Source organism: Liolophura sinensis, chromosome 1 (assembly GCF_032854445.1).
Source record: "Liolophura sinensis isolate JHLJ2023 chromosome 1, CUHK_Ljap_v2, whole genome shotgun sequence".
Lineage (NCBI taxonomy): Eukaryota > Metazoa > Mollusca > Polyplacophora > Chitonida > Chitonidae > Liolophura > Liolophura sinensis.
In genome coordinates, this window is record NC_088295.1 from 6,857,795 (window position 1) to 6,870,772 (window position 12,978).

The 12,978-nt window shown below is 42.4% G+C and overlaps 1 protein-coding gene across 1 annotated transcript; it reads right to left on the reverse strand.

Moving 5' to 3' along the window:
• Window positions 1-1,912: 1,912 nt before the first annotated feature.
• On the reverse strand, window positions 1,913-8,522 carry LOC135482095 (integrator complex subunit 15-like). Its single transcript, XM_064761933.1, has 7 exons — window positions 8,454-8,522; window positions 5,910-6,099; window positions 4,806-5,018; window positions 4,535-4,703; window positions 3,802-4,284; window positions 2,653-2,692; window positions 1,913-2,253 (listed from the first exon to the last, which is right to left on the reverse strand). The coding sequence occupies exons 2-7, from the start codon at window positions 6,072-6,074 to the stop codon at window positions 2,190-2,192; spliced, it is 1,134 nt and encodes a 377-aa protein (XP_064618003.1). The 5' UTR covers window positions 6,075-6,099; window positions 8,454-8,522; the 3' UTR covers window positions 1,913-2,189.
• Window positions 8,523-12,978: the final 4,456 nt, after the last annotated feature.

The window sequence follows — 12,978 nt, forward strand, 5'->3', positions numbered from 1 at the left end:
CGTTAGACAGTTTTCAGTCCAACGCATTTTGTCTTGCCATTCATTTTGTCGTCCTGTAATGCATTTCGCCGTACTGTGATGCATTTTGTCGTCCTGTAACGCATTTCGTCGAATTGAGCTGTATTGCGCCGCCCTGTTATGCATTTTGTTGTCCTGTAATGCATTTTGTCGTCCTGTAACGCATTTTGCCGTTTAGTAGTGTAGACTTAATGCCGAAACCGAAGATCATGATTCAGTCGCACCACTGTACTGGTCAAGCGCCAAATTTTAGTCAGTCAGCGTGGGTCCTAATTAAGGAGTCTTTTGTGGACCTGATTTATAAGAATGGCCAGTGTTTCTCGTGTCTAAAGTACAAAAAAAAAAAAAAAAAAAAACAATCCTCAAGTTTGACATTGTTTAGGTGCAAACGGCAAGGTGTTATGGTACTTACAGACAATTCTTGTTTCGTCAGCTTCTAACGCCAAATACACCAGACAAGTCTATACACCAGACAAGTCTATACACCAGACAAGTCTATACACCAGACAAGTCTATACACCAGAAAGTTTATACACCAGACACGTCTACACAACAGATAAGTGTATACAGTTACTATGCAGAAGGTTGTCACTGACCTGGTGGACTGTAATTAGTATGCTAAGTTAAGTCTCATGGCGAATGACCGTGCAGTGACCGACAAGCTTTGTGCACAGTAACTGACAAGCCATGTGCACAGTGACCGACAAGTCTTGTGCACAGTGACTGATAGGCCATGTGGACAGTGACCGACAGGCCTTGCGGACCCTGACTGGCAGGCCTGGACAGTGACTGACAGGTCTTACGCACTGGCTGACAATCCTAACTGTACTGGAGGAATCGTCAAGAGAAGAACTGTGTCGAGGTTAGTATTACTCAACTGTACTGCATGCATTTATACACTTCATGGAAGATGACGAACAAGGTTAACTGCATCGTTGTAATGATAATAAGCAGTGACATTTATTTATTTATTTGATTTGTGTTTTACGCCGTACTCAAGAACATTTCATTTATACAAGGGCGGGCAGCATTATGGTGGGAGGAAACCGAGCAGAGTCCAGGGGAAACCCACTACCATCTGCAGGTTGCTGGAAGACATTCCCACATAAGGCGAGAGAGAAAGGCAGCATAAGCTGAACTCACAGCGACCCCATTGGTGAGAGGCTACTGGGTCATTACGCTGCACTAGTGCGCTAACCAACTGAGCCACAGAGGTTCCAGGCAGTGACAATGTATTGTATATGTATATACAGTATTGAGTGCACCCTATAGAATCACTCACATAAACTGAAGGAGAAATCCTTACCGTTTACTTTGGCATAAATCTAAACTTTTAAGAGCCAATTTATAGGCAGCATGAAAACAAACTGAGTACAAGTAACAAGAGCATGAAGGGTTTATTCTATGCCACCTGAATGGTCAGTTTATTATACTCTAGCATCTTGAACACATTAGAGAATTTACATGCCCACATTAACATATCAGAGTATCAATCTGTGAAGACACAACAGCTACTGAAGTCTGTTCTATATGCTTCGCTCACTGTCAACATTTTGTTCATAACACCAATGACGAACACTTTCATCATATGACCCAATCACACCAATTAGAACTGAGATCTGAGAATGTCCAGTCAGGTTAAAGAGACTTCCTTGAATAGTGCCTATACACCTTGAGGGTCTCTATACACAAGTGGGTTAAACCTCAAGCATACATACATACATATATACACATGTGGAGTTGTCAGATATTCCTTGTTCTACTCCAAAGGGTCAATATCGTCACATCGTCCATCAGCGTACAGGCAAGGACACTGTATGAGGATACTCATAATCCCACAATCTGTACATAGAATCACATGATTTCAACTACAGATTAGACCGATAAACCCTTTCCATAAGAACCACAGTGATCTCATGTCAACCTTCAGAAGAGCTCCTTCACAAGAATTGTGGTCATCTCACGTCGACCTTCAAAAGAGCTGCGATCTCAGGGTTCCTTCCCTCTCAACTGTTGCAAGCATCCTTCCTTTGATCCTGTGACATTTCACCTCTGGTGATTTCATCATACCCTTTCTCAGAACTGTTAAAACCTTGCCAAATGTTTATGGAGAACTGCTGAGGCCTCAAACATCCTCTACATGTATATATCCTCCCATCCACATCATGACATCAGGATAAATCCATGGGTGCATCAGAGAGGACTCCATGCTGTTTCAAAACAAGCTCCAGCAATCTGAAATGTGATCAGACAGTCTATGGTTATTGTTTCTCCAATGCCAAGGGCTATCCTCATATCTGCAAGCTTCTTTACACTACAACGTGGCTGAACCAAGTGGTTTCAATGAGCAAACATGAGAAATGACAAGATACCTGAAATATAGATGTCACTTCCACATGGCATGAGGAGATATATTTATTTGCTTGTTGTCTGACACGATCCTCAAAAATTTTTCCACTCATACGATTGTCAATCAGTTTTATCTACCTCTCAATACCAGGCTCATCCCAATACAAACTAGGTCATTCTAATGCAAACTAAAGTGAATCTATATCTTATAAACACCAAATACACTTTTGAACTACTGGCCCCTGTATTAACATGGAATCAATATATTACAACGGTATACAATACCTGTTGGGCAATAATATTTCAACCATCTTTGACAGTTCATCTGCAAACAGAACAGACAAATGACACCAGTAAGCAATTCTATGATGGACACCTTTCCAACATTGTAACAGAACTACTGAGATGGCCATGGTTTCTTCTTTGTTGACATTACCTACACATACGTCACATGATATCAGGTTGTCCTAATAGCTGGATGGTACCAAAGCTACCACACTGAAATGGCAGAAGGAGTTTATCACACATAACACTCCACTGTGTACTGAGAAGGCACAAATCCTGGAATGAAGCATTAATTATTAAATTTGGTTATTTATTTTGACTGGCCAATCTAAAATTGTTGAATCTGTTAAGGAGAGAATTATGCACACTACCTAGAATCAATTTTCAGGAGAACTCCACCAAATGTCAAGACAAGCCAACAAAATTTATACACACAACAGGGTCTCTGTGGCTCAGTTGGTTAGCGCGCTAGTGCAGCATAATGACCCAGGAGCCTCTCACCAATGCCGTCAGTGTGGGTTCAAGTCCAGCTCATGCTGGCTTGCCGGCCATACGTGGGCAGGTCTGTCAGCAACCTATGGATGGTCGTGGGTTTCCCAGGGCATTGCCTGGTTTCCTCCCACCATAGTGCTGGCCGCCGTTGTATAAATGAAATAGTCTTGAGAACGGCGTAAAACAACAACCAAATAAATAAATAAATATACATACAACTTAAATGTTGCTTAACTGTCAATAAAAAAAATGGGCTAATGAACACAAAGAACTGTAGATTATATAGACAACATCTCTGGTTATTCTACATGTGCCACTTTTCAGGGTAAATGCTTATACTAGTAATTATGGTTAACAAATGTGTATAGGAAATAAATAAAGTTTTTCTCAATAGAATCTAGAGTGCCTTTCTTTCCAAACTTATTTTGAAACTGATTAATTTTTAGAATTTTAGCAGAGTCAGCAACTGACAATGTTTTCTTTTGCTTTTTTTGTAACATTTACACATGGCTTCACTGTTTCACTTGCTTTTTTGGAACATTTACACATGGCTTCACTGTTTCATCAGCTGTCGTAACTAGAATCTTGTGTGTTTGTTTACTGGTCAGCCATACAGCTCAGGACACACATGTAAGACACAACAAAGTTTGAACCTACTTTTTGAGCACCGCAGATTTCCAGAGGCTAATGCCACTTGAATTGCCTGACCTAACCGCTCCACAGAGAACTGTATGAGGTCTTCCTCAGGCTTCCTAGACGCTGATTTACACATCTTCTGAAAACTGACCACTACAGCCTCTAAGTTTCTCAGTGTCAGCAGAGTGCAGTGCTCATGGCTGAACTGTAGTAGAGTTTGTAGGAGAGCCCAGTGGAGAGTTGAGAACACTGATATCATGGAGCTGTTCTCGTGACCGTCAGGACTCACACAGTTACCTCCCCTGGCTGACACTGTGTCCTCCACTAGAGGGCCCACGGCACACCACTTAAGTAGGCCCGCTAGAGGACAATATTTCTCAGAACCTTCACGCATCATGTGAGGTGAGGAGAAGGTTAACACTGATGTGGCACATAGAGACGGGTCGTCAGAAATCCACTGTGTGATGTACTTCACCAACAGCTGGGGAGGGGCACTCTCTCGGTCTGAAATACAACATGCACACAAAGATGACATCTCAAACAGTTCTCTTTAAGATCAAGTTTATTTTACTGATTTATTGGTTGCCATGTTGGAAATCTGTCATATTTGGATAACAACATGCTTACAAGGGAGATATGATAAAACATTTTGACATTAGCAACCAAGGAAGGGTACCTGAGAGCATCTCCACTAGTAAACTTATCTGAAACTATTCTATTTTGTTATACTGATCAGACTAACACAAACTCTCACCGGTGTAGGAATAGACACAAGTGACAGCTGACATGATGTTACAGGCGAGGAGTGGGGAGATCGTCGGCAGTGTTCTGAATGCAGAGGTCATATCTGGGAAAAGTCGGCAGTGATCCTGTACAAGGGTTCGAGTGACTGCCAGCACATGCTCACTGTCTGAGCCATGGTCCTGCAATAAGAAATATCAGTAACAAATTGACATATCCACTGTCTCACCAGTGATCCTGTAACTAGACAAGTCTTAGGACACTTTCCAAGGGTTAAGTTTTACCTGCATCCAGTCTGCGACGCTGTCCAGGACAGCCTTGGAGTGTACAGATATCCCCATGGATACCAGCTTTGTGAGAAGTTCCACCTTACTGGAGTTGACCCTTCCCCCAAAGATGAAGGCGAAGGCTGCTATTCTCACCCCATCTCGCAGCTTCTCCAGGAAATCACACAGCAGCTCCAACAGCTGCAGCTCCTGAATCGCATTCAGCTGTTTCTACAACATCATTAAGTCACTGTGATATTAAGACAGCACAAGGTAGAAGTCATTACACAGTAATAATCATTACACAGTAAACATCATTAAAAAAGAAATACAATCTGTCAAACCTAAGCCTTGCTAAGGCAGTCTTCCAACATCAGATATAATCTATCAAGCCTCTTGAAATTATTTTTGCTCCAAATACCATATTTCACGTATAGTTCAGCCAATTATTCTGCTAAGTATATCCCATGATTCCTTGCGTATGGTTGTGATTCTTGGTAATTGGCCACAGCGAGGGGCAGTGGAGAAAGACGAGTGTGCTCACGAGACTTTGCATACATGTGACAAAATGAATAAACACGCTCACACTTCACTGAGCAGCGAAATGTTAGCTCTAGTGCCATCTCTGCGTATGTACTACTAGAATGCCTGTTTAACGTATGGTCTGCAAGAGCAAGTCGTACCAAAACACCTGCCGACAACCGACTGAACCTTGAGAAAAATGAATGGTTTCTTACCCACCAGAAACTACTTTATAACGACAGTCTAAATGGACTTTTGTGTGTATGATCACCTTTCTCTCAGTCCATACCTGGGAAGTTTACCCCATGTGGTGAGGGCCAACAGTCAGACCATCAACGAGGATTAATAACTATCCCTTGTCATCTCTTCCGACTACTCAAATCGGCTAAACTCTATGGCCAGAAATTTTCGGCTAAACTCTACATGATTTACGTTAATGGGGGTTATCACTGCAGTTGTAGATAGAAGAAATCTGCAACCAAAAAGGACAGGAGCTAAACTGATTCTGTTACTTATTTTATGCTGTATTCAAGAATTCAAGAGTTTCTTTACTCTTGGGATGATTTTACCTGTATCCTCATCACTCTAATCCCAACCTACCCTATGAGAAGATCTCCTGAAGAGGATGTAGTCCTGGCACACATCAGAAATATATTTCCCATCACCAGCACTTGTACTGGATAAGCTTGTGGCCAAGAACTTCAACGCTTGTTTTGTACACTCCGGAAACTCCAGGAATTTCAAAGACTTAACAATGTCTCCCATAGCTCTCCAACAGTCTTCAGCATTCCTGGGAATATTAGACAATTACTTCACTCGCTGACACAGCCTCAACAATAACGGTATTTTTTCAGTCTAAATTTCAATTACCTGTACTCTTGTCAGGATTACGGAAATAACAGTTCATTAAACACACACATATCACACTGCCTGTGAAGATTATTTTACAAATATTCGAAGTGGGCGAATGCCGCCATGTTGAGCAGCTACACCCATGTTCTACTTCAAAGTGGAGTAGGAAGATGGCGCATTCACTGAAGAGCGTATACCGTGGAAGCTTTCATGGCTTTCATAAATCTATTCCAAATCACGTAGGGACGTATGGTGGCGGTGCGGTGGGTGAGGAAAGCAGGTCAATAACAAAGGCAATCAGCTAGGCCAGTACAGCCCTCAAATTTTAGGGATTTCTGGAGGTTGTTTGCAGAGCAATCATGACCCTAGATTCAGGTTGCCCCTCCAGACTTTTGGTTGTCCTCCTTGCAGCCTTTAACAAAATTTTAATCTGTCCCTGAATAATGCTTTTCGCATCCTTTGCAAAACATTAATTTTCTCTCTATATCGTACCGAAGCCAAGGCTCAAACATTGCTGGAAAGACCTGACTCTTTGCGTTTTTTCGTAAACTTTTCTTGCTGCTAATTTTTTGACATCGGTCTTTCGTTTCTTTTTCGCTGACTCTTTGACGTTGTTGAGATATCGCCACATGTTTGGCGGAATTTGCGTTGGGCAGAATGACGATAAGCTGTGTCGGAATTTGTACAAATCTTGAGATGCCGTCGAAACTGTCAAAACTCCCAGTTTTGTGCACGCAACAGATGCACAAAGGAGCCAAAGCTGTATCATTGCGCAAGTACCTCCTCATGCAGCCAGTGAGATTGACAGTTGCAAGAAATCCTAAATGCGTTAGGTTTTTATGGAAGTGATAAGTAATTATTTTTGCTGATTGTTTTCCTCTTATCTCAAACTAATTGAGATGTTTCACATGATGCGCTTGAAAGACAAAAGCTTGATAACCAGTGTCTGGTGGAAGCGCGTAAACACAGCTGTCATGGGCTCTGTGACCGGTCTGTTGGGAGTCGGCTGGCCACATGAACAGCTGGCTTAGCGGCTTACACGTTTTTCACCGCCACCGTTTTATAGGCTCACGGGCCATTTAGATCCAGCATAAAGTGATGTAAATTGCACATAAGCTTCCTCTTAAATTTGTTAGGCTTTGGATAATTACCAATGAAAGGTGTGGTAATGGATTTTGGGGGTTGCCGACGGACTACCACATGTGGTGGTTTTGGTTGCCCGATGGGTTGTCACGGACGACCGGACGAGTATAGAAACTGAGGGTTGCAGTATATTAAGAAAAGAAGTTGGAGTCTTTCAGGGCTAACCCTGCAAGTGACTTGATACCCATGGAGGTTATGTCCATGAAGAATCTTACATCAGAAGAATCAAAATTAATTTTCATGACATCTTGTCCCTTACTAAATATGTACTATCAGTGAAAGTCTATGTGTATATTTTCATGCTCAGATCAAGACAAGTTATAGCATAAAGGCCGATACTGCCAAAACTATTCTTCAAATACTACACAACTACGACACATCAAAAAGTGTTCAAACTGTACTCTTAAATCAGCATTACAAATCTGCAACAAGGATTGGCTATGATAAGTTTAGGTGGCTTAGACGTAGCCAAAAGCTAAGCTGGATATTCCTACCATAACGCCCAGCTTTATACAGACTTCCACGCAGACAATTTCACTCAAAAAACCTGCTCAAATACTACCTTATTTTTACTATCCACCAACTGCCTAAAATGCCTGACATGTAACTGTCAAAGCCAGCATTGGTAAATCTTCTTTCAACAGTAATACACCTGTTTTAGTTTTCAAATCCAACAAATCAAATCAACGTCTGCCATGTTTGGATTTCGTTTTCAACTTTGGGCAAGGTGTTGCATTGTGAAAATTTAATCCAACATTCCTTTTGAAAATTCGCATGCTCTGTAAGCAGAATGTTGGGTTCACCTTAGCTTTGGGCCAACTTAGATGGAGTGAATTTGGGCAGTCTCCAGTCTGCACACAATCAGTGAATCTGTTGCCAAACCTGTTGCTGAAAGATCCTAATACCTGAGATCTCAGCAGTGAAATGTCACAACTTCGCACACCACTTTTTAACTAGTCTGGTTGCATTGGGGACGTTTTCACACATTGTGTCACTGTATGTGTTGTTGTTGTTGTACTTGGTAACACCAACACTTAACCAGGAAGGCTACTGATCAACAGAAGGATGCGTCGTCAGTGGTACACAATCATAACTCCACATCCTCTTCTAGGTACCAAATTCAAACATCACAAGCGCTGCTAGGCTTACCATCGATCACTGTACCGCAAATCAAAATCAAATCAAACCACTCATGTTTTCGCCGCCATTACTACCCTCTCGGACTAAGGGGGAGATAATTGCTGGAGCGAGTTGCTAACTTCACCCCAGCAGATGGTTTGTACCGCAAATGGATCAGGGGCGATAACCCCATTGCATTGTCAAAAGACAACATGAAAGGTTGCCGAGGGCAAGTTTTCGAAAGCAAATGCTATTCAATAACAACTAAGGCAACAGTCACCAAATTCGTTAGTGATATTCTTGTTTAAATTAAGCTGATTCTGAATTCAAATGATTACTCTGACTGCGTAACGAAGACGTTTATTTTGACAGAGTTAAATGTGTATGCGTACTGGTTATAAGTGTAGATATATCCTCAGTCTAAGAAGCCTATGTCAATTGTATGCATCAGCAATAGTTGTGGAGTGTGGTGGATTGAATCATCTTATTAGTCATTCCAAAAGTTTTCATCAATTGTCATTTACTTGACGCAAAAAGGATCTCATGAATACCTTACGTAGAACGTACGTGTGATGGACTTCCAGCAACCTGTTGATGGCCAAGAATTTAAACAGATCTCTCTTTCTTTTTCCTCTCATCACAAAGCTTGCTGTGGTTGTATAAGTGAAATATTCTCAAGTATGGGCTAAAACACCAATACAATAAATAAATGAATAACCCTACATAGAAGTCTCCCTCACTGGCACAGATTGTTAAAGTACTAATCCTAGCTTTCCATAACCATCTTATGGACCTATAATTTATTGGCAATCAAAACCAATCAATCAATCAACCAGTCAACCATAAAATACAACTCTGGCAAAGTGGGTGATGTAAGAGATCTGTAGCAGAAGAGTCTTAATTAATTCTACATATTTTCAGCCTATTTTAGTCCGGTACCAGACAGTGGCAGAAACAGAAACAAAATGCCCACCAGTCCTTGATCTGAAAGTTAACCATGAATGACTGATCAACCACGAGTGTAGATCTAAAACATGCATGTAGGATCAGCTCACTAGTGCAATCAACGTGAGTGTAGATCTACAACACACATGTAGGATCAGCTCACTAGTGCAATCAACCCGAGTGTAGATCTACAACATGCATGTATGATCAGCTCACTAGTGTAATCAACGTGAGTGTAGATCTACAACACACATGTAGGATCAGCTCACTAGTGTAATCAACGTGAATGTAGATCTACAACACACATGTAGGATCAGCTCAATAGTGCAATCAACGTAAGTGTAGATCTACAACACACATGTAGGATCAGCTCACTAGTGCAATCAACGTGAGTGTAGATCTACAACACACATGTAGGATCAGCTCACTAGTGCAATCAACCCGAGAGTAGATCTACAACACACGTGTAGGATCAGCTCACTAGTGTAATCAACGTGAGTGTAGATCTACAACACACATGTAGGATTAGCTCACTAGTGCAATCAACGTGAGTGTAGATCTCCAACACACATGTAGGATCAGCTCACTAGTACAATCAACGTGAGTGTAGATCTACAACATGCCTGTAGGATCAGCTCACTAGTGTAATCAACGTGAGTGTAGATCTACAAAACACATGTAGGATCAGCTCACTAGTGCAATCAACGTGAGTGTAGATCTACAACACACATGTAGGATCAGCTCAATAGTGCAATCAACGTGAGTGTAGATCTACAACACACATGTAGGATCAGCTCACTAGTGCAATCAACCTGAGTGTGATCTACAACACACATGTAGGATCAGCTCACTAGTGTAATCAACGTGAGTGTAGATCTACAACACACATGTAGGATCAGCTCACTAGTGCAATCAATGTGAGTGTAGATCTACAACACACATGTAGGATCAGCTCACTAGTGCAATCAACGTGAGTGTAGATCTACAACACACATGTAGGATCAGCTCACTAGTGTAATCAACGTGAGTGTAGATCTACAACACACATGTAGGATCAGCTCACTAGTGCAATCAACATGAGTGTAGATCTACAACATGCACCTATGAAAAGCTCTAGAGTGCAATCAACCTGAGTGTAGATCTACAACACGCATCTAAGAAAAGCTCTATAGTGCAGTCAACCCGAGTGAAGATCTACGACACACATGTAGGATCAGCTCACTAGTGCAATCAACATGAGTGTAGATCTACAACACACATGTAGGATCAGCTCACTAGTGCAATCAACGGGAGTGTAGATCTACAACATGCACCTAGGATAAGCTCACAAGTGTAATCATCTCTTGTGTAGCTCTACAACAAGCATGTAGGACCAACTCACTAGTGCCATCAACCTGAGTGTAGATTTACAACATGCACTTCAGACTAGCTCACTAGTGCAATCAACCAGAGTGTAGATTTTGCTAAATATGATAATACAGACAGGAACCTGCACATATCCCTTAGTGCAGGTTCCAAACTGGCCTTGGACAGGGAATTTGTAGAATCCACCAGCTCTCACTGCTTGTGGAATCCACCAACTCTCCCTGCTTGTGGAATCCACCAACTCTCAATGCTTGCAGAATCCACCAGCTCTCACTGCTTGTGAAATCCACCAACTCTCACTGCTTGTAGAATCCACCAACTCTCACTGCTTGTGGAATCCACCAGCTCTCCCTGCTTGTAGAATCCACCAACTCTCACTGCTTGTGGAATCCACCAGCTCTCACTGCTTGTGGAATCCACCAACTCTCACTGCTTGTGGAATCCACCAACTCTCACTGCTTGTAAAACCCACCAGTTCTCACTGCTTGTAGAATCCACCAACTCTCACTGCTTGTGGAATCCACCAACTCTCACTGCTTGTGGAATCCACCAGCTCTCACTGCTTGTAGAATCCACCAACTCTCACTGCTTGTGGAATCCACCAGCTCTCACTGCTTGTAGAATCCACCAGCTCTCACTGCTTGTGGAATCCACCAGTTCTCACTGCTTGTGGAATCCACCAGCTCTCACTGCTTGTGGAATCCACCAACTCTCACTGCTTGTGGAATCCACCAGCTCTCACTCCTTGTAGAATCCACCAACTCTCACTGCTTGTGGAATCCACCAGCTCTCACTACTTGTGGAATCCACCAGCTCTCACTGCTTGTAGAATCCACCAACTCTCACTGCTTGTGGAATCCACCAACTCTCACTGCTTGTGGAATCAACCAGCTCTCACTGCTTGTGAGAAAAACAGCTAACAACGCTCATGTGGCCATTTGTCTAGTCTTCACTTTGTTGAGGACCACTTGTCTTCCCCTTATATGCTGGCTATATCTGTACATCACCTGTGGTAAAGTTGGTCAGTAATTTACCACAGGTCTGCAGCTTTACACAGACACACCAGTTTCTGACACCTATATGTTGGTTATATCTGTACATCACCTGTAGCAAAGTTGTGGTAAATTTTACACTATGCTACATTTCACAGTAACCATGTATATAACTTGTTACATTGAAAAGGTGACAGGAAACCAGATTGAATCAAAACACATCATCAAAACTTCTTGTAATAAAAGTATTATATTTACTTCCAAATAAAAAAGAAGAAATATACAAAAGTGGATCACTGTTTGTATTAGAGAAATGCATATGTATTACAGGTTTCATGAATCAGCATTGACGGCCGAGTTACATGCAAATGTGTTACACATCGCACAAACTCACGCTGACAGGTGAGTAACATGCAAATGTGTTACACATCGCACAAATTCACGTTGACAGGCCAGCAGCACGCAAATATGTCATGCATCTGACAAGCCCACGTTGACAGGTAATACGCAAATGTGTCACCCATTTGACATGCCCACCTTGACAGGCGAGTAACACACAAATGTGTCATGCATCTGACAAGCCCATGCTGACAGGCCAGTAACACGCAAATGTGTCACGCATCTGACAAGCCCAAGTTGACAGGCCAGTAACACGCAAATATGTCATGCATCTGACAAGCCCAAGTTGACAGGCCAGTAACACGCAAATGTGTCACGCATCTGACAAGCCCAAGTTGACAGGCCAGTAACACGCAAATATGTCATGCATCTGACAAGCCCACGTTGACAGGCCAGTAACATGCAAATGTGTCACGCATCTGACAAGCCCACGTTGACAGGCAGGTAGCACTCAAATGTGTCAGGCCTGTGACAAATCCACCTTGACAGGGGAGTAACATGCAAATGTGTCAGGCTTCTCACAAACCCACGTGGACAGGCCAGTAACATGCAAATGTGTCACGCATCTGACAAGCCCACGTTGACAGGCCAGTAACACGCAAATATGTCATGCATCTGACAAGCCCACGTTGACAGGCCAGTAACATGCAAATGTGTCACGCATCTGACAAGCCCACGTTGACAGGCAGGTAGCACTCAAATGTGTCAGGCCTGTGACAAATCCACCTTGACAGGGGAGTAACATGCAAATGTGTCAGGCTTCTCACAAACCCACGTGGACAGGCCAGTAACATGCAAATGTGTCACGCATCTGACAAGCCCACGTTGACAGGCCAGTAACACGCAAATATGTC